Consider the following 25,273-nt stretch of genomic DNA (forward strand, 5'->3'; position numbering starts at 1 on the left):
TGGCTGCTCAGTCTTGTACAAAATCTGTGTTAAAATCCAGGGCATGCCGGGAGGAAGGTTTGCACAGCGCAGCGTGGCATGACCCGAGTCCTTTTCCACACTCCCTCTTGGACTTTCTCTACTCTGTGTCAAAATGTGCTTCTCCTCCACAAACGTCTACATTAAATGTGTTGCAAGGCTAAATCCCTTGCATGTTGTTTTCTGAGCTTTGGCTGGGGTGATCCAGCTGCCTTACTTCAAAGCCTTTGTTTCTTTCACTTAACAGTGAAAATTACTGCTATGCAGCGAAGGTAGAGGTCTGATGGGTGATGCTGAGCAGCTGTGTGCTTGCCAGCTGCCCAGGTACGTTCCCCATCACTTACACCCCAGGGTGCGGTGACACAGGGAGATGGGAATGTGTCTTTCTGCCACAGCTGGGGCTGCTGCTGAACTTTGCTGCAGCTATCAGCATCTTCGTCTGGACTCCGAGGACTTGCCGTATTTTCCTCTTACTTCAAACAGGGAACACAGGGTGATTCATCATTCCTGTTAGCCAAGTTTACAAAAGAGCTTACTCATTTGCTAAGGAGGAGGCCAAACTTTGATTAAAAAGCATAAACATGGATATGATTTAAAAAATGTTTCAGCCTGGACAGTGCCTCCTATGCATGTAAACGATCGGGGCTGCAGTTGCGCAGTGCTTTCACAGAGCTGTCCGTCTTAAGTGCCCACAGACAGATTTAGGAGCAGAATATCAGAACATCATTTACAAAAGCTGCCTCACTCCCTGCAAGCCCCTCCAGTGCTTAGCAAGGGCTATGATTTGCATCCCTACATCCCCTGGTTCTTTTGGACATCCCTGGACAATTTGGAAAATCTAATTAAAATATGGGCAGTATAATTTTAAATACGGTAAGAAAGGGAGAATATGTGTCTTTTTCCCTCCCTGTAGTCAGACACCTCTAATTCTGTATGGGTGCACTTAGTTTTAAACAAGCTAGTCAGGCAATTACTAGTTATTTCTATATTTGCAGAAGTTTAAATGACCTTGTGAACGTGCAGCTGGGCACGCTTCAGAGCGCTGCCAGACCAGCCTCGACTGTACCATAATTATGTCAAATAGGAACACGAGCCGTCGGATTCCTCCCCGGGTTTGTCTTCCCCATGCTCCTGGCGAATCCAGCTTTAGTTTCCCAAACCTGGCACGGAGACAGCTGGAGCTACCGCTCTGTATGACAGACCTTTTCCATCTGCACGCTGTGTGTTTATCTCACGTTAACTCTCATCTAGCTTATCTGCAGCAGAATTTAAGACATAAATCCCATCCTTTCATTTCTCCTGGTTGCACTTTGGTGTCCTCAAGGGGTGCAGTCTTGAATAACACTGACTGCTGCCTGCAGCCTCCGCAGTCTGCTCAGCTCGGCTGTGCACCAGCATCAGTGTGGCTCTGGACCTCGCGGGACTGAGCTCCCAAACCGGTCTTAAGTGCAAAGGGCCTTTTGCCCATTCCAGAAGAATCCTGGCGCAGGTCTGACTGCTGGGGAAGTGTTCAGACCAGGAGTTTGTTTGCAGCCAAGGTCTGAGTTTTATCAGACGACAAAACTTGATGTAGTTGACACCTAGACAAAACTTGGTATAGTTGACACCTCAGTGTTTCACACACTGTGGGTTTGTTTAGCCCATGCAGGGCAGCCCTGAGCTTGGCCTGAGCTGGCTCCTGGACAAAATTACTTGCAATCCAGAGAGCAGATGCCAAGTGGAGGAGCAGCGTGAGTGCATGGAGCAGTGAGCTGTGTGGGCTGTGGTGCTGCACTGTGGATGTGCAGTAACCTGGCGTAGCTTTCCGTTGCTGCTGCGCACAGTGCATCATTCGAAGAAGAAATTGTACCCAAGTCTGTTCATAGTGAGATGTCTATGTCTGGCCACATAGCCTTTTTCCCACGTTTGGCCAATCTTGCGTCTTAGTCACACTTTTCCTGGTGATGGGCCATGTTTCTCTAATGCTCAGGGGTTCTGATTCAGGATGGCTTCCTGACAAATGCTCAGGAATTTTGCTATCAGCAAATGCTCTGTGATTTTGCTGTCAGCTGGGTACCAGACAGCGACTGAGTAACACCAGCACTGAGCCCACAGGTGCAGCCAGCACAGGAGACTCCTCCGAGTCCTGTACCCTCTCCCCCTGCTTCTGCCCATCATCGACAATGGAGCTTTTATTTCCTTTGGTGTGCCAAATCCTCAGCTTGTAAGATCCACTTGCGCACACACTAAAGGAAGACTAATAATTAGATGATACTTCAGCAGACACCACTTCCATAGCGTAGCATGATCTTTTAGCTATGGTAGATGTAAAGACACCGGTCAGACTTTTGGCTGAATCTTTGAACAGCACAGATCGGATGTTGGCATGCCTTGGTTTTTGGCTTCCATTCTTGCTCTTCTAGGATGTGGTGTGATTATTTTTTCATTCACAAAAAAACAAAGGAAGAGCAACAGACACACAGCTAAGTTTAGAATTTATTCATGTACGAGGTCTATTTACACACGTACTTTTTAGCTACTCTGTCAGGGAGAAACCTGAGCTACATTGAGGTCAGAGTTCTGTTATCCAGACATATCCCTGCCTCCTCTGTTCTGACTCAATGCATTGTTTTATGGGAAATACTATACTGTGCTATGTAAGTACTCTTAGATAGTTTTAATATTTCCTCTGTTAAGGTCTCGGACAAAAGCCTTGTAATTTCAGAGACAAGGGGGCATCCAAAAATACTTGTGTGTGCATTTGGCAGCCAATCTCTTTGCAAAGGGATTTTGACTCCACTTTTAAGGAAGGTAAGGGCTTGAAACACTCACAGGATGCTTCGTTCTCCTGGTTTTAAACCAGATCTCTGTGTCATAGCTCTCCAGGTGCTCGCTGGAGTGGTACTGAAGGGACATCAACCTGGACTGGTAGAATCAGATGTTAAAAAAACATCTCCAGCCATTCCCCCTCCTCTCCCTGGACCATGGCTCAGTGAGCAGTGTCTCCTCCTTCTTCTCTTCTACCAGAAATCTCTCACCCTCATTCCAGGGGCAGAAGCAAAGGAGCTGTTTTTAACCTGAGACATGCTCCTGGTGCCAGCCAGGGCCACTCTGCAAGCCCAGCAGCTTCATGTAAAAGAATTTCAAAGCCAATACAGCTAAAGCAAAACTGGTACTTTATAAGAATAACACTTAATATAGTATTTAGAAATATTAAGTAGTCAAAGCTCTTTGTGCTAATACTACATCATATGGTCTGTATATACTGTCAAAAGGACTGCACAGCTGGTTATTCACATGAACAGACTCACGTGTTCTTGTGTTCCCTCTACAAACACATTTTTAGTCCTTTCCACTAAAACAGAGAAAAAAACCCCTATTTCTCTGTAACATAAGAGCAAAAAGTCTATAATAAAAATAGGTTAAAGAAGCATCAGAACTGAGTAAGAAATCTGGCTCTGTCACATCGTCTCTGAAGACTAATGCTGTTTTTACAGTCTTTAAAATGTATCAATATCTTTAGTGCCATCACAGACTTACAGATTGCTTCTTTCATTGACAGTAATGCAATCTTTTCTAAATACATGATGGAAATTAACTTCAGCCAAATAAATGGTAATGTACAAAGTGTATGTATGTCCAACATGTGGAGCTCTGTTAGGGTGTTCTGGTGACAGGACAGCCGCGCCCTTTTATTATGGTTTACGATATTAGCAGTTGCTTAAAAGCGTCAGTGAAATCGCACCCTTATGTTAGATATTTATTTCCCTATTTTCCACTTTCTTTATGGATTCTGGTATGGTGAGTCATCTCCCAAAACCTGGCTTTTTCAGTCACATTTTGCTAGATCTCTGTTCAGCGAATAGACTTGTGATGGCGGAGTAAATCTGGAAAGCAAGAGGTAGCTTGTTCTTGGTGTCTGGTATGGTCTGATTCGGTTTCTGACTTTAATATTGAAAAGATGTTATTTTTGGCTAAGGTAATCGTTACGACTGGTAATGGCGGTGGTGGCTCTGAACTGCCGTCAATACTGGTTCGTGTAGGGGAAAGAAAGTAAATTAGATGTTCTGGTGAGCTGGGGAAATGATCTTCTCTGGCTTTGTTTCAGCTCTGTCCATGCCTCAGTTGCTGTCTGTCCTCACCCGATGGTGTGCCGTGACCCCACGAACCGCAGCGGGAGCTCGGGCCGCTCCTTGGCGGAGGCCAGGCCGCCCGTGCCAACATGGAGACCGGCCGTTCCTTCCCTAACCTGCCACACCCTGCTCGTACGTTCCAGCACAGAGATCATCTTATTTCCCTTTTAAACCTAATTTTCCTTCTCCTCATGAGACTACCACCTGCCTACAAGATGTCAGGCGACGGGGACACCCCAGCCCACGCTGGCTCGACGGCGGTGCGGGCAGTGCCGGCGCCGCAGGAACAGCGAGCCCGCGGGGAAGGCTTTCCGAGCCGGGCAGGCAGTTTTTTTAGAAAGCAAGCAGGATTTCCACGTGGTGTTTCATTTCTCTGTGGAACCCTCCTTTAACCGACCAACACCCGCCTTCCAGACCACCCGCCGGCCCGACGGTCGCGCCTCAGGAGCCTGAGGTGATCCCGGGCGGGGCGGGGCGCGGCGCGTGCGGCGGGGCGAGTGCGCCGCTACTGGCGGCATTACGGCAGGAGGGGCGGGGCTGGGGGCGGGGCTTCAAACGTGGCGGCGGCTCAATAGGAGCGGGGCCGGGGGCGGGCCGGCCGGCTGGCCGGGCGGGAGGGAGGGCGGGCGGCGGCGCGGCTGGAAGGGCCGGGGCGGTTCTAGAAGCGCGGCGAGAGGGGCTGCGAGCTGCCGGGTGAGCCGGGCGGGGGGCTCGGGGTTCGGGGCTTGGGGCTTGGGCGGGCCGCTGGGAAGGAGCGCGGGGAGAGCGGTGAGCCCTGCCCGGCGGCAGGGCTGGGGGCGGGTGGGGGGAATCGGGGTGGTCGTCAGGCCGAGGTGAGCGTTTGGGCAGCCGGGTGGGAGCTGACTGGAAATGGGGATCCAGGTTTGAAGTGCCGCGGTTAAATGCTGGGCTGGTCCCCGAAGAACGCGTTCTTCTCCCCGGTTTGGTGTCCGCGGGTCCCGGGCAACTCCCTCCGAGCAACACCCGCGGTTGGGTGCCTCGTTACTGGGTTTAACTGGTGGGGGTGAGCAAATGGCAGCCTCCGGGGTCGGTCCTGCCGCCCCGCCGCTGGCTTCTGACGGGGGACTGCAGCTTAGCTGGGGGAGAAAGCCGAAAATGACCTTTCGGGGAAAAATCCCTGGGTTTCTGTAAGCACGTTGGAGGGATCATCATTACGAAAAATGTGGAAGGGCTGATTCCCCTTTTCCTTGCCCTCTGGGTTTAGAGATGACTGATATTACCACTTAGAAAGATTACTGTGTGCCAGCTGCATCAGCTTGCTGTGAGTGCGCTTCCAGCCTGCTGTAGGCTCCAGGTACAGCAGACCACGTCTTAACCCTCATAAAGGTGTTCAAAACCCGCTTGTTCTACTCCCGTCTCATTTTGTTTTAACCCGAGATTTGTTTTCCAAAAAATGCTTGTCCTTATTTTTGTCAAAGCACACAGATGTGCAGCTGAGCTGGGGTGATAAGCCAGGAGAGCGCAGACGGTCGGGTGTGTGAGTGGTACGATGCAGTAATCGAAGCCTGGGTGGAAAAGGGTTGTGCAAACACAGTGGAGGGCAGGCTGGCATGAAAGCTAAAGGCACTGTCTAGAGCATTGTCAGAGCTCAGCTGGGGCACAATAGCTTGCTATGGCATAGTAATGCAAAACATGCTTTTGACCAGACAGGAATAATTTTATTTCAAGCACCGAAGAATGTCCTTATAACCTGGAAGCAAGGAGGAAAGAGACTGTGTAAATAAAGACTATGTTTGGAGCTGTCTGGCTTTGTGGTGTTTGGTATTCCTAGCCAGTAATCACCCCTGTTCCTCAGTAGAAAGTACTGAAGGTAGGCTTTCCCAGAAGACATTTTTGTAACATAACCTCTTGCCCCTTAATTTTATAGGTGCTCTGTGAGGACAAAGCTGAGCTGAAAGGCCACAACAGCCATCCTCACGAGGGTAATACTTCAGCTTTCTGGCATTAAGGACCTAGGGCATAATCCTGCAGGTATGTTGTAAATATATATAGCAACCAGTAACTTCCACTCATATTTTACAGGCAGAACATTATTCTACAGTTGTAAATTGGCATTGCTGTGACACTAACAGACAAGAATTTTGCTTCTTGCTTATGCATAATTTCTTGAGATTCATTTTTTTTTAATGTAGCTAATCATACTCTGGGAAGCAGTGCAGGAAGTATGAGCCCAGAGTATGATTATGTATTTCAAAGACAGTAACAGCAGAGGGAGCATGATTTACCATTTAGTATAAGAAGTTTTTCAGTCTAGGTTTAAGTCAGGAATCCAGTCTGTTTATAATTTCCATGCTGTGCATATTGGCAAACTTCCAAAGAAGCAAGCTGTAAACATAGATATTTTTCCTATGACTAGTTCTGATTTTTGTGTATGGTTTTCTGTATGTCTGAGAAATTAGAATGTGCAGTATGGTAGGGGGCACATTCTAGGGTGATCTTAGAATAGAGTCAACGCCTGCACCTCTGAGATAATGTCTGATTTTAATTAAATTGCTGATATTAATTGAAAGAAACAGTTCACTGACAGACCTTTTTATATAAAAAAAACCCTTCTTTCTGAACGGGAAGATTTTTTTTAATGCTATACAAGCATATGGAAGGTTATGTTAAGTATCATGATGTACTAAAATTACGGGCTTTGCACAGTAAAGTGCACTCTAAATTCTGATGCTGAAAAATAAGCTCTAGTGGAAAAAGAGCATGCAGTCTTGCTGTCTTTGCTAACAGTGTGGGATTTGACTCTAGGCTGCTTCACAGGGGATGAGCTTGCAGATGCTGCAGAGTAAGATGCAGGGAGATTTGCTGTGCCTTAGACTAGCATGAATTTTCTTGCCTGCTGGAGTGCAGAAGAAATATTCTTTGCTATGGTTTTAAAAAAAACTGTTGGGAGCTAATCAAGATGATTATAGTTTCAAAGGTTATTATTATAATGAAGGATAACACAAGCCATTCTATATTAGAAGAAATGCATGCAGTTTTGCATGAATGTGCTGTATCCTTGTTAATGCGTGCAAATGAACAGCTTTTCCTCCTTTTCTTTTGGCTTGCCTTAAACGAGGCAATCATGTTGTATTATTTGCAAGGCAGTTATAATTGTTTTCAGATGCACATTAAACCCTTTGGCAAGAAAGGTAGTGATGCTGACTTAAGCTGCTTTGAGCAGTAAATCCAATGTGTACTGGAGGAAGGGGCTGGGAAGCAGTTATTTGATGATGAAGAGAGGAGAACTCGCTGGTGAAGAGGCACCTAATATTGAAAGGGAGCAATGCCTTTTGTGTCTCCCTGGGTATGACTGAGAGCTAGCTATTTGTAGCAAGGTAACTGCATGTTGCACCGGCAGTGTCGTGAAACCTGACATGAGGTTCAAGATATGACAGTGCAGTCCGGGTAGGGCACTGACAGGTGTTTAAATCCAAAGCTCTTTGGATCAGAGGAGTGGTTGAACGTTGGAGCATCTGAGTTCATGTGGAGAATGAATTTTGGCCCTGAACTACTTGTTTCAAAGTCTTCAGCCAGTGGTGAGGGTTTGCTTTCTTAGGATAAAATTAATATGTTTCCATAGTATTTAATAATTTTTAAACAGTTTTATAGGTGCCATCATGTGCCAGGCATCTTCTGGCTAATGTGTCAGGCTAATCTGCAAGACTTGAAATACTGCTACAAGCTGGATGTTTTTTATGGCTGCTTTTCTTATAGAGATATTGAGAGAAGCTCTTCCTTGGCAACATCCTGAAAATCTGTTTACAATTCAGACCATCTTTTGGCTCTAAATAAGTATGTAAGCAATCTTGCAGTTTTTCGTTTGTACCATTTTCCACTTAAATATAATTAGCCTTGTCTATGGCCATCAATACTGATAGCAAGTTGTTGCCTACTTTTGATGCTCCATTGTTTGTGGAGGGGAAGGGTGATGAAGGCAGCTGCGCAGTCAGTTCAGTGCTTCTTGCTGTGTCTGCAAGCAATAAGACAGTGGGTGGAAAGTACTGGCATTTGGAGAAGTCCCAAACAGACCTGTCTCATCCAAGAGTCCAACCTCAAATTGCTGTTTGAGGATGGACCATTTTTCAGAGCCTGGCATGTGGGCCTCAACTGTATATGCACCAAGAACCAAGCTGTGGCCTGAGGTGACTTTGAAGTAGTGATTTGCTTGTTAGATTTCACCATGGTACTTTAAATTTAGATGCATGTGGAAGCAGCTGCTTTAGCAGTGATTTTTCAGGTGTCTTTAATAGCATAGGCAAGCACAGAAGAGGAGACAGGCTGTAACCCTTACTTGTGTCATCAGCCTGTAAGTTGTTGCATTGCCATGGTTTAGAAAAATGATATATTAATCAGATTTTGACAGTATCTAGTTGTGATACTTTGTCTCACAAAATTTATTCCCCTGTAGCAAAGTGTGGATCTGTAAGAATAGAACCAAACTAGGGAACAGTAGTCTACCTTAATTGCTTGGAAGAAACCATTGCAGCATGCTCTGAAAAAAAAAAAACCAAAACCCAACCCCCCAAAAAAACCCCAACCCAAAACCAAACCAAAAACCTGGAAGAAACAGAAAAATAGAACTGATATGAGTAATTAAAATTTGTCATGAAGGAAATGTATAGCAGAGAATGTCTGATGACCTAATCACAGAGCAGTGATTTCTGCTGTGATCTGAGCTCAGTATTGGTAACATTCTGAAGCAGTGAGTTGGCAGTCTGCTGACCAGTGATGGTATGCAGGTTTTTGACTGTAATTTCGTATGGATCAGTGAAGTACTGCACCCTTAGTGCTCTCTTTTCACTTTTGATCTGTCTGTTACATGTTATACCTGTTTTAGCTGTGAGGTAGTGTCATCTGAGTTTTACGTACGGGGAACTGAAATATAGACTTAGAAAGAAATGCGTTCACAGGAGCTGAAATTAACCCTGTGAAATGTTCCCCCTCCCACACCTAGTCTTTGGAAAGAGAGGTGACTTTGGTAGCAGTTTAGAGCAGCTAAATTACACCCCAGTTCCATACCTCTTCTGGAGAAGCCTGATAGCAAAGGGAGTGCTGTCATATCTAAGTGGTGGAGTGGAAGAATACTGTGGTTTTTTTCCAGAGTTCATGTGATCAAAATTAGAGTTCACAATACAGCAGGAGTAACACTCTGACCTGATTTGCCATAATAAGCAACAATAAGGGGTATGACTTTTATTCTTTAAATTTCACAGACTGGTCTTAGGTTGGTTCTGCTTAGTTTAATTCTTCTGCATGAGAAGTCTGTGCAAATTTGGAGCCTGGATGAAGGACTCGCTTTTGTCAGTCCCTGTTTTTAGTTAGCCTGTCAGGCAATTTAAGGGTTTCTTCTGACTTGTTTTGTTCTTCTGAGCACACCCTCATCTGGGAATGAAAACTGACATCAGGAGTGAATGATCAGCCATCAGATAGGTAATTGAAGATGCTAATTGCACTATTGTGTGTGCTGCTACTATTACATTCGTAAAAAAAAGCTGCAGAATGCAAATCAAGTCCCCCTATACACCATTGTGCCAACTGAATGGTACTTGTTGAGGCTCTTTGGCGGGGTGAGGGGAGAGGGGTTCATGTTTTTAGGGCCTCTAGCTTCAGCATACGTGGGTAGATGCGCTGCCTCCTGTCTAAAGGAAGGCTCTGTGAGGGTCCTGCTCTTGTTCTGTGGTGTACAATGGAGACTGCAGCCTATCAGTTTGATCAGAAGTGGGAGTCCTAAAGGGACTGGATGAGTAATAAGTATTCCTTTCCTCTTCTGACCTGAAAAAAGTCCTCCCTTTGGCTTGTGTGGGAGCTGGCTTGAATCCCCCATGACTGGTTATGAAATTCAGAGTGGGTGAGAAACTGATAACCCTGGTAGATGTGCAAACAGCTTTTCTTTTATAGGCCAGGTCCATGTTTTTATATCTTCTTGATTAAGAATTTTTAGAAAGCTTATTTAATTAATTCAGTCTAACTTGTGGAGAAAAATTCCTTCCTGGTCTATTTTGTCTATAAGAACCTTTTTTCCTTCTGCCAGTGCTCTCTGAAGTCTGACAGCACTCTTTCCAGTGGGAGCAATGATTCATTGAGGTCTTACACTCTAAAGAAGTAAAGTGTTTGTACAATATCCATTTCATTAGCTTTTTAGCTCTGCTGGCTGGGCATATTTAAGGGAAGGAGCAAAACATTAAATATGTGTTACTGTATGCAGAGAAGCTCAGTTCTATTGGTGTTGCTGGAACAGCTTCTCACTGTGGTGAGAACTTTTAGGTAAGGCAGTGGTGTAAGTGCTCATCTCCTATGTACAGATGGCCTCAGGATCCCTGTGCTGATGGCACTTGAGGTAGCCTGACAAGCCAGGGCAGTATGCTTCTTGTCCTGGGCCGTCTTACAGCACTAGCTCAGGACAGTGTGAACTGCCTGCTCTCAGTTCCTGCATGGGGGGGTTCTTGTAGCCCAAGGCTGAACTGAGCCCAGTGGCTCTGCTCAAGCCTTCTCCATCTGTTGCAGAGGAATGTTGCTATTCTCACTTAAATAAAAGGAGATCTTAAATTCACCTGTCCAGCATGATGTCTTTGTCATTTGAAGATGCTGTTGAAAAAAAGCCAAGAACGTAGGCAGTATTTGTGTTACACAGACTTCTTATCTGGCATTTCTATGCAACTAAGTTCTTCCATTCTCTGTTTGAATAAAACACACTGGCTTTATAAACATTTGTCTCAGTTATTTAGGTAGGAGGTGCTAATGTCCCTTCTGCCTCTCTTACCCTCTTTGTTAGCAGATGGTTTAGCTATGGTGGGGTGGGCATGCATACGTGTATGTGCACACATGCTCATGCTGTCCAAGAATGTGGTTATAACATTATGTTCAGCCTCCTGTAATTCACTATTTGTGCTGGTTTTCTGAGTAACAGCTGTGAAAAGAATGTGTATAAACAATTTAAAAACCCTGCAGCCAGGTGTCCTGCTTGTTCAAGCAAGAGCTGATTTCTCTGTTTACTGAGGTTTCTGTTTATTGACTCAAGTAAATCTGAGTGGGATGGCAAAGCTGTTAAAGATCTGCTATAAAGACAAGCTGCTAGCTGTAGTAAGTGTTCTTCTTGGCAGATATCCTCAGCCATGAGAGAACATGGTGGGGAGGTGCAGGGCGGAGAATGTAGAGTGGTGGTGTTTTAACTGGAAAATTCCCTTGTAATTGTTTTGCCAGGCTTTGTGTAGTGCATCCAAAAAACCACTCCATGAAATGGCAACAGACTATGCAGATGGACAGTTGTGTCTTAATATATCCAAATTAATGTACTTCCCAAGTGCTCTTGACTTGCTGTGCTTTCTGCTACATCACTTATTGTGGCTTTTAGTATTGGCAGACCTCCGCATGGTACTATTCATTCAGCTTTACTCAATTCTCAGATTACCCATGTACTAGTTCTGAACTAACTTAAACAAGCGTTTTGGGAATATGTGGTTTGCAGGGGGGTGAGAAACAGAAGAGGGAAAGGAGAAGACTTATTATGATGCTGTGAGACACTTTCCTGCTTAGTCATGCTTGCAAACTTGTGGTAAATGTTTCTGATTCCTCATGTAGTCTTTTAAAGCAATCAAAAGAATAATTTAAAAACAGTCATCTTGGCATGCGATAATACATACCAGAGAACAGAGCTATTTCTAATGTTTGAAGTGATGACAGTATCACTGATGGTGTGTTTGGTGTTTATGTCCATGGCACCGGTGAGCTCAACTGAGGGTGAGGGCTTCTATCATGCTGTGGGCTTGAAAATCCCAGAAGGAAAGGGCAATATCCACCTTTCACCTTCTATCTCATGTTGTACAGGCAGATATGTGGAGCCTAAGGGAATAATGAGCTAGAGTTGTTCCAGAATTATCTTATTTTAATACCTTCCCACTTGCTGCATTGCTTGAAATTTTAGGATATTCCATGTATTTTCCTTTCCCTTCCCTTCATCCCCTTTTCTCATCAGATTTAAGTGATTCCATTTTGCCCCAAATAGCTGCATGTGGGTTGCAAGTGGTCATTTACAGCTGCCAGTTTACCCAGTTACAATGGGTAGGAAAAAAGAATAATTGCTTCTTGAATTAAGGTGAACAGTTGTCATCTTCCTTTTGACACCGTGTGCATGGGTGTTACACAAGAGCTCAGTGTTCGCTGAGCTGCAGTACTCGTATGTGAGGGCTGACTGTGGTGGCTGTTCTTGCTCAGTGAACAGGCAGCTCCGGAGTGAGCTGTGAGCTGATTCAAGGGCAGTGCAGGCTCCTCATAAATTCCCTGGAAGAGGCAGTCCTGGCCATCAGATCTACCAGGAGAATTACAGCTTCCAGGAGGCTCTTTTGTACAAACCTTGCATCCCTTACTTCACTTGTCTGCTACCTTGTCTGCCTGTCTGCTCAGACTGGCTTTCCCTGCCATGCCCTCAGTGAGCTGTGTTCTTAGAAATGTAACGGTCTGCTTTCAGCCTCCATCTCAAGGGGCTGGGTTTCTAAGCTGGCACAGCCTTTGAAATACAGAAGTCATAAGGGCTGTGCCCAGAGGCCAATATGCTGGGATGATGCATCTTGAATAAGCAGAGTTGGAAATTTCACTTTCAACTTTTCCAACCATTGCTGCCACTTCCACGGTACAAAAGGCTATATTTCTCTATTTGTCTTTCTCACTATTTGTATTTCTAGACAGTTTTTATATAACTGAGTTTCATAGCATGCTACAAGTCTGACCATTTAATATAGACTTTTATTATTATTGGAATATAATACAACTTTGTATACTCTCCTATTTTCCAGCTATAATTATGCATGAAGTAGAAGGCATTGAGCTGTCCTTGCAGAAGATCTTGTTCTCACTGTCTCGGTGGACAAATACATTACTTCCACATCTGTCGTGTGGGCCTTCCATGGACTGCAGTCTCTTCCATGTAAATCTGAAAGAGTATACCAGATAGCATTTGAGACTTAAGTAACAGCTCCTGTGGTTGAAGAAGACTTTTTTTCAAGCTTCACTGATTAGAATTCAGTATTTCAAGATCTAAATAATTTTCATGAGGGTGAAATGACTGAAGATGAAGATTAATGCCTTGGGGTTTTTTCTTACAAAGAAGTTAATAATTTTTACTCCTTCTTTTCCTTTTAATTTGTTACAGGTTTGAGCTATCTGGAAGATGAAGCTCTGGCTGCGGTTGGTGTTCTTTACCTGTATTTTCTTGATCTGGCACACAGAAGCAGAGTTCTTCACCTCCATAGGTAGCAAAAGAACATATGCACGATGTGATGTAGTTAATGTGGTGGCCAAAGCTGTTAAGGTTTACAGTTGAAGCATATGGCTTTCTTCATATGACTCTATCAAGCACTCCCCACATTAGGAAAAGCTACTCTTCTGCAACCTTGATGCTATTCTGCATTGCAAGTCTTGCATAGTGCAATTTGTTTGCAGTTGGGTAACTTAGCACATGGTGACCAACATGATGCAAGATTCTCTGGGGGCCCTGTCAGTAAAATAAGACAGTGCCTGTGTTTTATTAAGAATTGTGCACCTGTTGTCATCTTGAACACAGCCTGAACCTTATGCTAAAAAGCTTAGTCCTGAATTTATGAAAAGAATTTAAGTGATAAATATGTGAAATATTTTCTTTCACAGAACCTGAAATCTCCTGTCTACTCAAAAAGCTGGAGTCAGGTGTTGGAAGGAAAATTTAATATCCTCCTTACCTTACGTGTGTTTTGTAAGATCTGAGTAAATCCTGAAGAATTCACATTGTTATAAGTCCTGAACATAAATTTATTTTTATGACAACTTAGTTCTTGTGTTCTAATAGCTGTGATACAGCCATGTGTGATTGTGGTAGAGCCTAAAAATAAGCACAAACTGAGTTTTCTGGTGTGACTTGGTCTAATGTTTTCCTGTGGGATGGTGTTGGGAGTTCCCCCCACTAAGGATATTAGAGATTAACTACAACTGGCTGTTTTCCAGAATATGCTTTGAGCTCAGTGGAGCTATGTTTCTGAATGATAAAACTCAAAACTGTCAATGGTTTATTTGGCACCATGGTGTGGAACTGCTCAGCCAGAGCAAGGCAGAGTGGTGTTTCATTACCAAACTCCAGCACGTGCTCCTGTGCTCTGGAGTTGGCTAAACAGTATTTAACTACATGTGTATTATTTGTTTCTCTTTTTTCCCCCTAAGTAAAGTAGCTTTTTGTATAAAGTTACTGTGAAGGATCACCTTTTCTTTACACTTACTATTTCTGAACGTTTCCTAACTGAAAATAGCACAGCCTGCTGACTTCCATCTGTTTAATCATGCCTCATTAATAATTACTTCGGAATGCTGAAACTAAAGCTGTGGCTGCATTTATAAATCTCATCCGGTCTTTCAGTGTTTGGTCTTTGAAAAGTTTGTCATAGCAATTAGGATTGACATGCTAGCAATTTCCACTAATGCTAATCAGGAGAGAGTGTGTGTGTGTCAGTCTATAAACATTAGTCTGAAATTCCTCTGTACTTAATGTTAGGTTGTGTTTCCACAGTTACCCATATTGAAAAGCTGTAATCTTAAGTGATGCCAGTGGTTAGACTAATAATTTATTAGTGTGATGTAATCTGTATCCATATGTAGAACAGATGCTTTGGCAACTGTTTGGATCCTTCGTTGCTTTTGACTCAGTAGCTGTATTAATGTCAAACCATTCTTTTGATTGTTTTGCATATAATTGTAATACTAAAAGTAATTCAGAGGCAGTGGAAGGGTCGCAGAAAAGCTACATGAGCCATTGAAGTTGGGATTTTAAAAGCCCCTTGAAGCATTTGAATGGCAGACCTGTATGTATAATAGCTTTTGTGGTTTACAGGCATTGAAGTGCACGCCCTTAATTTGTCTGTTCTTTGTGGTGGTTTTAATAGCCCTAGAGCATCTGAGGTCTGCCTTCTGTGCTGTTGGAAATTGTTACATTTTTAGGTCGAATTAATATTTGCTCATACTCTGTTTTTAGGTCAGATGACAGACCTGATTTATGCGGAGAAAGACTTGGTACAATCTTTAAAGGAGTATATCCGAGCAGAAGAGAACAAGCTTGCTCAGATTAAAAGGTAGGGGGAGAGGTTTGCATAATGAAGAGTGACAAAATGGCTTATCTGTGTTCAATTAAACCGCACCTTTCTGTCACCACTCCTTGCTGCTAGATCTTGTTAGTATTTCCTCAATAGGTAATCACAGTGAGACCATAGGTACTAAATTGGCTGTCACTTATTCCCATGAACCTGCAGAGAGGGGGTCCTGCTTCAGATATCGTTTAGACTTTGCCTAGCAGACAACAGTTTCTGAACAAGCTCTTCCCACTTTTCCTTGTCCTTGTACCATCACAGTGCTTCTGTGGAGAAGACACTACTCATGTCAGAGGAGTCTTGTCCATGTGAGTTAAATGCCTCTGGGTGCCAGTGCTCTGTGCTACCTGTTGTTTCCTGGCATCAGCGCTGCTTACAATGGCAAAGTGTGCCAGCTGCGTTGTTTAGTGGAGCGCACACCAAATCCCTGCCTGCCTTCCTGTGTTGGCTTTGCCCTCAGGGACAGCTTTCCTGCCTTGTTCTCTTCAGTTGCCGACCTGGCTACAGCTCAGTGTCCTACATCTCGGACATTATCATGATTGCTTAGTTCACTCGAAAGGCTCTTGCTGACAACTGATGTTTTCTGTGTCCCTTAGGAAGACTGTTAATACTCATCTAGCTGAAAGTAATATCTAATAGGGCGTGACACTAGAATAGTCTAAATGAGGTCCAGGTTCAGAAGAGCTGAGTGCCTCTAGATAGAGCTATGCTTTCCAAAGAATTTCTGAACTCCAGGCTATATGTGGCAGTTTGATCTCCCTTTGGGGATATAGGGTGGGGATAGGGCTATGGACTAGTGAAATGATAGGAACTCCTTGTCATTTGTATACACAAATGTTCATTTCTTGAAAAGCTGCCCTTTTGAAGAAAAGCAGTCTCCTCTTCAAGTATTGTTAAAGAGAAGGTCAGTTCAATCTATGTATAAACTGGTCTTCTTTCAAAAAAAGAAGTCTTTTTTCATGGACTGACATATATAAGTTTTTTTTATGTGTTAAATTTTCAGCTGACTCATATTTTGGTGTATTTGTAAGCAAGATATTCTGCCACTGTGTCAATATTTGAGCCCTCATGCCCTGCTCACGTTTGAGGCATATGCTTTGTAACAGAGGTACTAGATTTTATCATCTGAATATGATAACACTTTTCAGCACTCTGTCTCTTAGTTCCAGAGATATGTTTATGATTCAAAAGCACATTGTGATGTGTGTAAGGAGACTAGAACTTGACAGTATTTACTACCTTGCAAAACACATATTAGAAGTAGTGAAAGTCTAAATTAAAAAGAGGGTGCAGGTGAGACTGACTTTAATATATGTTGTTAATCTGATATCCTTGCAAAAGATCTCTGGAAAAGCCATCTTTTGTTCTGTTGCAACATCATAGTATAGGGAAGCCAGGTAGTCTGACAATTTTTACCTGTGTTTACGTAAAGTTGTTTGTAACCATAGTTCATTCATGGCTTACTGAGTTTGAGATTACAGGCTCAAAGGGAATTTCTTACGTTCAGTTATTAGCATCTCGCAGCAAATTGTTTTCTTCCTATTGAGTACTGGAGAGAGGAACACACAGCTTGGCCAGATGCTTGTGTTAAGGGATAATATGAAGGGCAACAGAAGAAATTCTCACTGTAGCATCAGCAATGTAGTTGGCAGTTCAAATATACTGGAACACTGAGGATGAAGTTTCCCACTACTGCTTTGAAGTTCACCAACAGTGCGATCTAGGTGACTGACAGCACTGCCACCTTACTGTCTGAGGGTTTCCAGTCTGAAAATCAAAGCTTATGGTTTAGTTTCCATAAAGCTAAAAAGCTCTTGGAGTTTTATTTATGCTTGTGTTTTTACTAAAAGATAGATAAATGACACTCACAGTGATTGTGTACTATATATCATTATTTTCTGAAGTGCAGTATGCTGAAAATTGATGGCTAAGACTCATTGAAAGTGAGACGCATGCTTACTGGACTAAGGCTTAAAATAGTAAGCAGGGAAACAAATCCTTTTAAAAGAAAGACTACTGTAATTAAAAAAAAATCAGTTGTACTTCACTTTATCCTTGTGAAGTTGAAAGCTTGAAAGCTGGTTATGATGGCAAAAGCAGCAATAAATTGATTCTAGCTGTGTAATTAGAATGACTTAAGAAGGAAGACATGCATTCATAAATGGTTCTCAGACTGAGGCATATGATTCTCGTTCCAGCTGGGCTGAAAAAATGGATGTACTGACTAGCAAATCAGCCTCTGATCCAGAAGGGTATCTGGCACATCCTGTAAATGCATATAAGCTGGTGAAGCGTTTAAATACTGACTGGCTGGAATTGGAAAACCTAGTTCTTCAGGATACAACAAATGGTAAGGAGTTACAGGGGAGAAGATATCAGGAGGTAGCCTTACAGCACAGTTGCTTATCCTCCTTATATTCTGGAAAGCTGCAAACTCAGCTGTGGTTCAAATATTACTGCTAAGTTTGTTTGAAACAAACTAATGACTGGCCTCTCATTTACTGGTTACCCAAGTGCATGAAACTTGCCACTGAAAAACATCTCAGGCAAGACTCACAGAAACTATTATCTGTCTTAGGCCTGTTACATTTTGTTTGGTTTGTGCTGCTTGGGGAAAAGGGGCGAGGAGGATAAACTGAAGTTGTCACCTGTGTTGGCAGCTATTGTTTTACGTCTAGTCTTTAGCTTTATGTTCCTTTTTATATAAAAACTTACTCATCTGCTTTCCCAGTCTGCTGCTTCTCTTGGTGATTATTGTTTTTTGACCATGTTGATCAGTAGATAAGATTTAAGAATCAAAATGAGACCCATACTGAACTGGTGAAGGAATTCGTATCAGCCCCAGCATTAACAGTTGGCAGATGTTATAGTCAGTCTGTTGATAACAGGATAACGTGCAATTGCTACTTGTAAACCTATCCTTCTAAATCAAATGTTTCCAGTACTAATCTTTGGGTTTGCATCATATTGTCAAAGTGTCTGCCTGAATTTGCTTCCACAGCTTTTCTTTTAAATATGGGTTTATTTTTACTGGCCTCCTTGAAAGTAAGGGAAAAGAGGCTATGTTTTTCAGGCAGAACGCTGCATGTTTTCCCTTTCTACTCTGCATATGCTAAAGTTTAGGTACTTGGAAGCTTTTTCCAGCCAAGATTTTTTATTGCCTTTTGGAAGAGTCATCCTAGATGGAAATAAAATACTCAATTCTATTGAGTACTTCTGTCATTAATTCTTTTTTCTAAAGGCTTCCTTTTCCAGTTCTGCTTGCTGCATGACTGGAAAAGGCTGGGTTGTCTTCCTTCATTTGATTGCCCCCACTTCTGCCCAACCAGCCTGCTGTGTAACCTTGATATGTTTATGTAGTGCATTTAATTTTACTGCTAAATGTCACCTGGTTTACCTGTCAGGTTTAAAAGCCTCTTACTGAGTCAGGTCCTACCCCTACTGAGGGGATCCTGGATCAGGGTCTCTGTCCCTCTGTCCCTTGAGCTGAGATTTGAAAAGCTCTTATGGCTTTACAGGTTGGAGTAAAGAGTCTGAAATAGTTGTCCAGTACTATGATCTGCAGTTGTCTCTGTGGATATTGCAAGAGAACTGATGAAAGCTATTAAGTTTTCATGCTAGAAAGAGAAATTACAGGAAAATGAAGGTCATTAGATTCACGTTGTACTTCAGTAGTTGTGTGGCACAAGACTGAGAGGCTTAGTTATTTATCCTTTGTCTTTTGCTTGTGAGCTGTATTTCTTAAAAACATTTTTTTCTGTCCCTTTTTATAATTTGAGAGCCTAGTAAGAGGCTTTAAATCTGGATTATTTGAATCTCAATTCCCAAAACAAAGCAGATGTTTCATCTTCTGTGTTAATCTGGTACTGATATTTATTCAAACTCTGGAAGTAACATCTTTCCCTTTTACTGCAAAGGCTTTATTGCAAATCTTACAATTCAGCGTCAGTTTTTTCCAACTGAAGAAGATGAGACTGGAGCTGCGAAGGCTCTGATGCGCCTGCAGGACACATACAAACTGGATCCTGAAACTCTCTCTCGAGGAAACTTACCAGGTAAGTGCACAAAAGGAAGCTTTAAAAGGAAGTAATAACATCCTCAAACTCTCTCCAAAAGTCCTTTTTCAGTAATGAGGAAGGACCACGGTGCTGAGAGTCCATGTGGCTTAGATGTTTGAGGACATACCTACTTCGGCACTTTGAGAACAACCTTGAGGTTGTTCCTACCCAAGCCAAGGCGCCGTGGTCTGCAGTGACCAGCTCAAGTAGCATTTTTTAATTAGTATTATTTTAAAAGAAAATGCTGGGTTTTGTTTTGGATTTTTTTTTATAATCGCTATACCAAAACAACAAAGGATGACATACTTTCTTGTGCTGGTTACTGTGTAAGCAAATACTGTGGGTACTTCCTGTCCCCTATAACTTAGGATCCAAGGGAAGGAGCTGCTCTGTAATTCTTTGCTCTGATGGCTCTTACAAAGCTTGGCTCTGTTCTTGTTTGCTATGGTCTTCCAGTAAGGCTTTGGTTGAATCACTTTGCTTGTGTTCCTTCTGTGAAATGAGGACTAACAGCTTTTGCCACAGATGTTTTGGAAGGTATGTAGATATATTGGGATGTTGCAGTGTTTTGGCAGCTGAGTCCTGATAAATGTTTGCTGCTGCTGCTTATGAGAGACTTCCTGAAACAGGTCATGGTTGCTAGCAGCACGCTGTTTACAAACTGAATAGGCTTCATAGAGTGTGGGTAGACGAGCTGACAAAACAGTTTAGTTATTATATGTAGGTTATTAACAATGAACTTAAAATTAACTCTTATCTGTGTATCTGCTGGGCTGGAGCAACTGGAAATTAGAGCACAGTTACAGTCAAATGGATACCCAGTTTTCTAAATTGTGCATAAGCAGGCTGATGGTTAATATACATCTCCAGTAAACAGCAAACAAGCTAGCTCTCTGCATATAGTCAGTTTCTCTGATCATCTAACAGTGTTAACTTGTAGGTTGTGTAAAATCTGTTAAGCTGTCAGTCTGCTCTGCTTTTGTCTACAACAGAAAACACAATAGCTTAACACTAATTTCTATGTTAAACTTCTCGTGGTTTCTGAAGGAATTAATGCCACAGAATTATGATATAATGTAATCTTTAATTCTGAAGATGATCAGTTTGGTACAGAACCTAAAATATTGTCTGAGCGTTGTCTTCGGAATCCTTTGTGGATGATAGAAGTGTGTATTTACAGATACTCCTCAATGTGCCCCATGTGTTTGAAGGCAAAGATGCTTCTGTGTGGATTACTTAAAGCTATCTTTTTGGTTTTAGGAACAAAATATAGATCATCTTTGACAGTAGGTGACTGCTTTGGTATGGGGAAGACTGCTTACAATGATGGAGACTACTATCACACAGTACTGTGGATGGAACAAGCTTTAAAACAACATGATGAGGGGGAGGATACAACAGTCAGCAAAGTGGAGATCCTAGATTATCTCAGCTATGCTGTTTTCCAGTTTGGGGATTTACACAGAGCCATGGAACTTACTAGACGTCTGATATCCCTTGGTAAGAACAAAACCCCTGCTATTCTAGCATTGGGGAGTGTTGCCAGCAACAGAGCCAAGAACAGTCATGGCCCATACATATTGGTGAGCTGACTGGAAAGATATCCTGCCAGATGACTTGTAATAAACATGGGTCCTGGAAAAAAAAAAGTCTACTTGTATATGAAGTATCTTTAACGAGATGTCTTATAGTCCATGCTGTTATTACCCAATGACCAAATGTATGTGTGACTGCAGTACCTGTGTGCTTTGCTTCAGTGTACTGAGATGTTGTGTTTGGTAATGGTTAAAGCCTGGGTTGTCTCAAGTGGACATCAAGGCTACTACGGACTTAGGCAGATCTGTAAAGTCCTACTGACTTCACATATTCCTCTTTATTCCTCAGTGCAGGTACTTTTTGATGCCAGAAGAATACTTTGCCTGAGATCCTGAAGTATTTATTTCTGAATATTCAGAACAGATTGAGTTTCTCAAAGCCTCCTTTTAACTCTGGTCTGTTTCTAGCTTTCTCTTGAGTAAGCAAATAAGCATTGCTGCTTATCCCACTTTGCCTACTTCCTGCACTGGAAAGGTTTATCCTCTCCAATTAGAATTAACACCTACTGCATTATGTATTTGTATGGTTTTTTAATCAGCTGTGGTTCTTAGTTTAGATGTTAGCGGCATCCTGAGAGTGGGTGAAGCCTTGCTATTGAAAAATATCTATCAGTCTAATTTCTGCAGACACTGGAACTAATAGATTAAAATTTACGAGAATATGAATATGTATTGAATCTAGCTCCCTTTGCAATAGCATGGTTTAGCACTGATAGCAGAATGCAAATCCTTATCAGCACCAAACAGTGGAACAGACTTGGCAGTCCCTTCTGGGAGCAGCAACTTCCTCTGCTCTGGGCTCAGCTTCCTTATCTGGCCACTTTTAGCCTATGCTCTAATGAGTGATTACTTCTGTGGCCTTCTGGGTTAGTTAACTAAGAGAAATACAATGAGCTTGGGAGGGTCAGAAGGGAAAGAAACTGTTCTAGGTGCTCGTGTCTAGAAACACTTCGTGGTGAACAGGGAATTGTTCCTTCTTAGTTATGCTGGGTAAAGACCTATTGATGATGTTTGATTCATACCAACATCATTAATAAATCACTAATGATAGGTCCAATGATGCTAGTGATCCAGGATACCTCCCATATAAACGTGTTACAAATATCTAGAGATGGATGCTGTAGCTGTTGAGTGGTAACGCATACCTCTGAGCTTCCCAACTTTGGAGGAAGTCTTTGGGACTGAAGTCTGTGGCTGGGACTCCACCGCAGTCCTTGGTTAAAGCATGCTTGTGCAGTGCAGATGAGGAGCATGGCGGAGAGGAGGGGTGCAACAAGTAGACTAGCTTGATCTCTGCTGATGAGCTCTATGATCTGCTTATCTTGGGTAGAACTGGGCAGAAAAGTTGAGAGAAAAGGAAGAAGGTGAAGACCAAAAACTCCTACTCTTTTTTTCCTGAAATACAAGTTTTGTGATGGGTTCTTCCACATAGTCTTCTTTCACAGACTATGCCTACTGTCCCTCTGCAGAGATGAAGTTCCCAGTGCTGGTTTTCAGTGCAGACTGGAGACAATGTCTTTGGTTGCCTGATAATGTTTTATGAAGGGGAGAATTATTGCTGTGTCTTGATACAAAGACTTGTTTGTATTGACAGTTCCTGAGATTGCGTAAATCAGTGGTTCTGTCTTTTTTCTCTCAATGAAGACAGTACTCATGAGAGAGCAGGCAGTAATCTGCGGTACTTTGAGAAGTTGCTGGAGAAGGAGAGAGAGGAGGAGGAGAAAGAGAAATCAATAAACAAGACCATGACAATGACAGAACCAGTGGTGCAAGGTGGTGCTTATGAGAGGCCTCTCGACTACTTGCCGGAGCGTGACATCTACGAGGCCCTTTGCAGAGGTGAAGGGGTAAAAATGGTAAGGGAAAGGCAAGAATTTCCTGACTATGCTGCCTTTGCATAAGGGTGATCAAGCTTGCTGGGAGGTGTTAATTTTTCCCTTCTGTGAAACTGGTTTTTTAAGAAAAAATTAAATGTAGTTCTGTCCAGGCTGAGATTTTTACCTTATGTCTTGGCCTCTCTATCTTTAGATGTTAATCCTAGACAGAAAAACAGCTCTCAACTGTACCTCTTAAAGGTTGTTGTAAATTGATTCTCTGCAGTCTGTCTACTCGGCCATTTGAAATGCCAGCTGTACTGATATACTAGGAGGCTTTTTCCACTGAGCTGGTTATGCTTTGCCACACTTACAGAATCACATTATTCCTTCCCTTTTCCATCTTAAAGACGTGTCCTTCTGGGGTGACTATTTTGACCAACCAGTCTCCAGTACCTCTCAACAAACATGGCTTTAACTCTCAGTGGAGGGAAAGGAATCTGTTTATTCCATCTGCATAGTCTTAATGATAAGAACTAGACTTTTTTTTACAGCTGGCTGTTTGTGTAGTTATTTGCTTAATCTGTAACGTATTATGATTTAACTCTCCTAAAGGTTAGTGTTTCAGATGTTACTCAGTGATATCTTGAGTGGCATCTTGGCTTTTTTATTTGCAGTAAACTACAGAATCACTCATGCTTACCTCTTAAATTTGCTGGTCAGCTGATGGCTTTTCCAGTGTTTGTGGAATGAACTCCGTTTTGTTTTGTCTTGCCTGTTTTAAGTTCATGAAAAGTGGTTGCACAAACAATGTTTTGTTTGGTGTTTTGTTTCAGACACCTCGAAGACAGAAAAGGCTGTTTTGTAGGTACCATGATGGAAACAGAAACCCTCACCTGCTCATAGCTCCCTTTAAGGAAGAAGATGAATGGGATAGCCCTCATATTGTACGATATTATGATGTCATGTCTGATGAAGAAATTGAGAAAATTAAACAACTAGCTAAGCCAAGGGTAAGTTTCCCCTCTTCCATCTCACTAATGACTGCTAATTCCACGCTTTAATCTCTGTTGGCAAAGACTAGGCAAAGGATTTGAAAGATTTGGTTTCATACTACAGATGATACACTGCAGCTGTGAGCCTAAGGGGAACGATTTCGAAACTGCCTGGTGATGTAGGACCATAAAGCCCAGGCTCCTGAAGGTATTTATGCATTGTTGCACTTAATTATGCAAAGTTCTCAGTAAATGGCTTAGAAACCTTTTAGAAACTAGGGACTAGACCTGAAAAGGTAGATGACTGACTGGCTTAGAGTGATAGGACTGGGTGTCCAATATACCTTAAGTCTGCCTTTTGAAATGGAGCCAAACTACAAAGCAAAATTAAAAAAGCCCAAATCTGAACAGAAGTGGGAAGAAACAATGGGGTATTTTTTTTAAGCTGTGCTAGAAGCACATCTAGAGGTTTGGGTTTTTTGCTTCGGGTAACCTGGAATCCACTGCTGCTGTTTTAAACCATAGTCTAGACTTGCACAGAGGCAGGCACTTGAGATGCCGTGGTGTATCCATGAGTGGAACTGTGGTGTTCTCCTGAAGCCACACACAGCTCGTTGGGAATGATGTGATACAGTTAACACAGAGTGGAGAAATCATTTGTGCTCTTAAGTAATTCCCAGTCTGGGACTTGGGAAAGACAGAGTACTTGTAAGGATGAATGCACAATGCAGTCATTCTCTCAGAGCACTTCAGATCTGACTTTTCCACCTCAATAGCTGTCTTGGGGAGCAGAAAAACAGATGTGACAGCTTCAGTATGCTAAGTGTAGATCCAACTCAAAGGCAGCAGCTTTGAGTGGGAACCCTAGTTTTGATGCAATACCTGTTACCCATGGTGTGAATTCTAGTGATTCTGCACACAATAAAAAAGCAGCTACCTAATGCAAAGCTAGTAATTATGTCATCTGATTTTTCTGGACATAGAATTTCCTGTCTGTTTCCTTTCTGGCAAAAAAAAAGTATGGCAGTGTGATGTCAGTAGTAGATGCTACACCTTAGTTTTCTGTCAGGTGTGACAAGCATGTAAAACTAAACACTTCTATTTTTATAGATGAATGGTTCATTTTAGCACTCTCCTAGCTACTGCTATGAAATGTTGTACTACAGTTCCAGTCAAGAATTACCCTTCTGTATGTATTTCTAAATGTAAACATAGTTAGAAACAGATTGAGAAACTGATGCTTCCTAAGAACATAAATAATTTGGGATGTTTGTGAAGCTCAACTTCTATGACTACCAGCCAGCTGTGGGAGTGTTGGCAGAACACTCCTGTCTCAGTGAGGACTCTCACCTCCATAAATGGAGACTTTTTCCTATTACATCATACTATAAAACTTCAAGAGCGTCAGATAAAATGGAAACATTCAAATACAGCATATCACTTAATCCATTTTATCAAATTATGCACATTCTAAATAAGGCACCTATTAATTTTTTGTTTGGTTTTCCCTTTTTGTTCAAAGTTTTATGGAAAGTCTCAAGTTTTGTTCATTGAGTTTTGCTTGTATTACTAAAGT

The 25,273-nt window shown here is 42.5% G+C and overlaps 1 protein-coding gene across 4 annotated transcripts in view; it reads left to right on the forward strand.

The window, feature by feature from the left end:
* The first annotated feature begins 4,743 nt into the window (after positions 1-4,743).
* P4HA2 (prolyl 4-hydroxylase subunit alpha 2) overlaps positions 4,744-25,273 on the forward strand; it is a 31,214-nt gene continuing 10,684 nt past the window's right edge. For 3 of the 4 annotated variants that reach the window (XR_008232718.1, XM_052771941.1, XM_052771939.1), the window contains exons 1-9: positions 4,749-4,823; positions 6,019-6,122; positions 13,279-13,378; positions 15,124-15,220; positions 17,434-17,585; positions 19,153-19,290; positions 20,554-20,793; positions 22,533-22,744; positions 23,539-23,715. Coding sequence is in view for 3 of the 4 variants with exons in the window: in XM_052771941.1 (XP_052627901.1) it covers positions 13,297-13,378; positions 15,124-15,220; positions 17,434-17,585; positions 19,153-19,290; positions 20,554-20,793; positions 22,533-22,744; positions 23,539-23,715 (1,098 nt within the window). In the remaining variant the exon portion in view is untranslated. Of the gene's footprint in view, positions 4,824-6,018; positions 6,123-13,278; positions 13,379-15,123; positions 15,221-17,433; positions 17,586-19,152; positions 19,291-20,553; positions 20,794-22,532; positions 22,745-23,538; positions 23,716-25,273 lie in introns of all 4 variants that reach the window. The other variant, XM_052771938.1, reaches the window with a different exon arrangement.

This window comes from Harpia harpyja, chromosome 20 (genome assembly GCF_026419915.1).
Source record: "Harpia harpyja isolate bHarHar1 chromosome 20, bHarHar1 primary haplotype, whole genome shotgun sequence".
Classification (NCBI taxonomy): Eukaryota; Metazoa; Chordata; class Aves; order Accipitriformes; family Accipitridae; genus Harpia; species Harpia harpyja.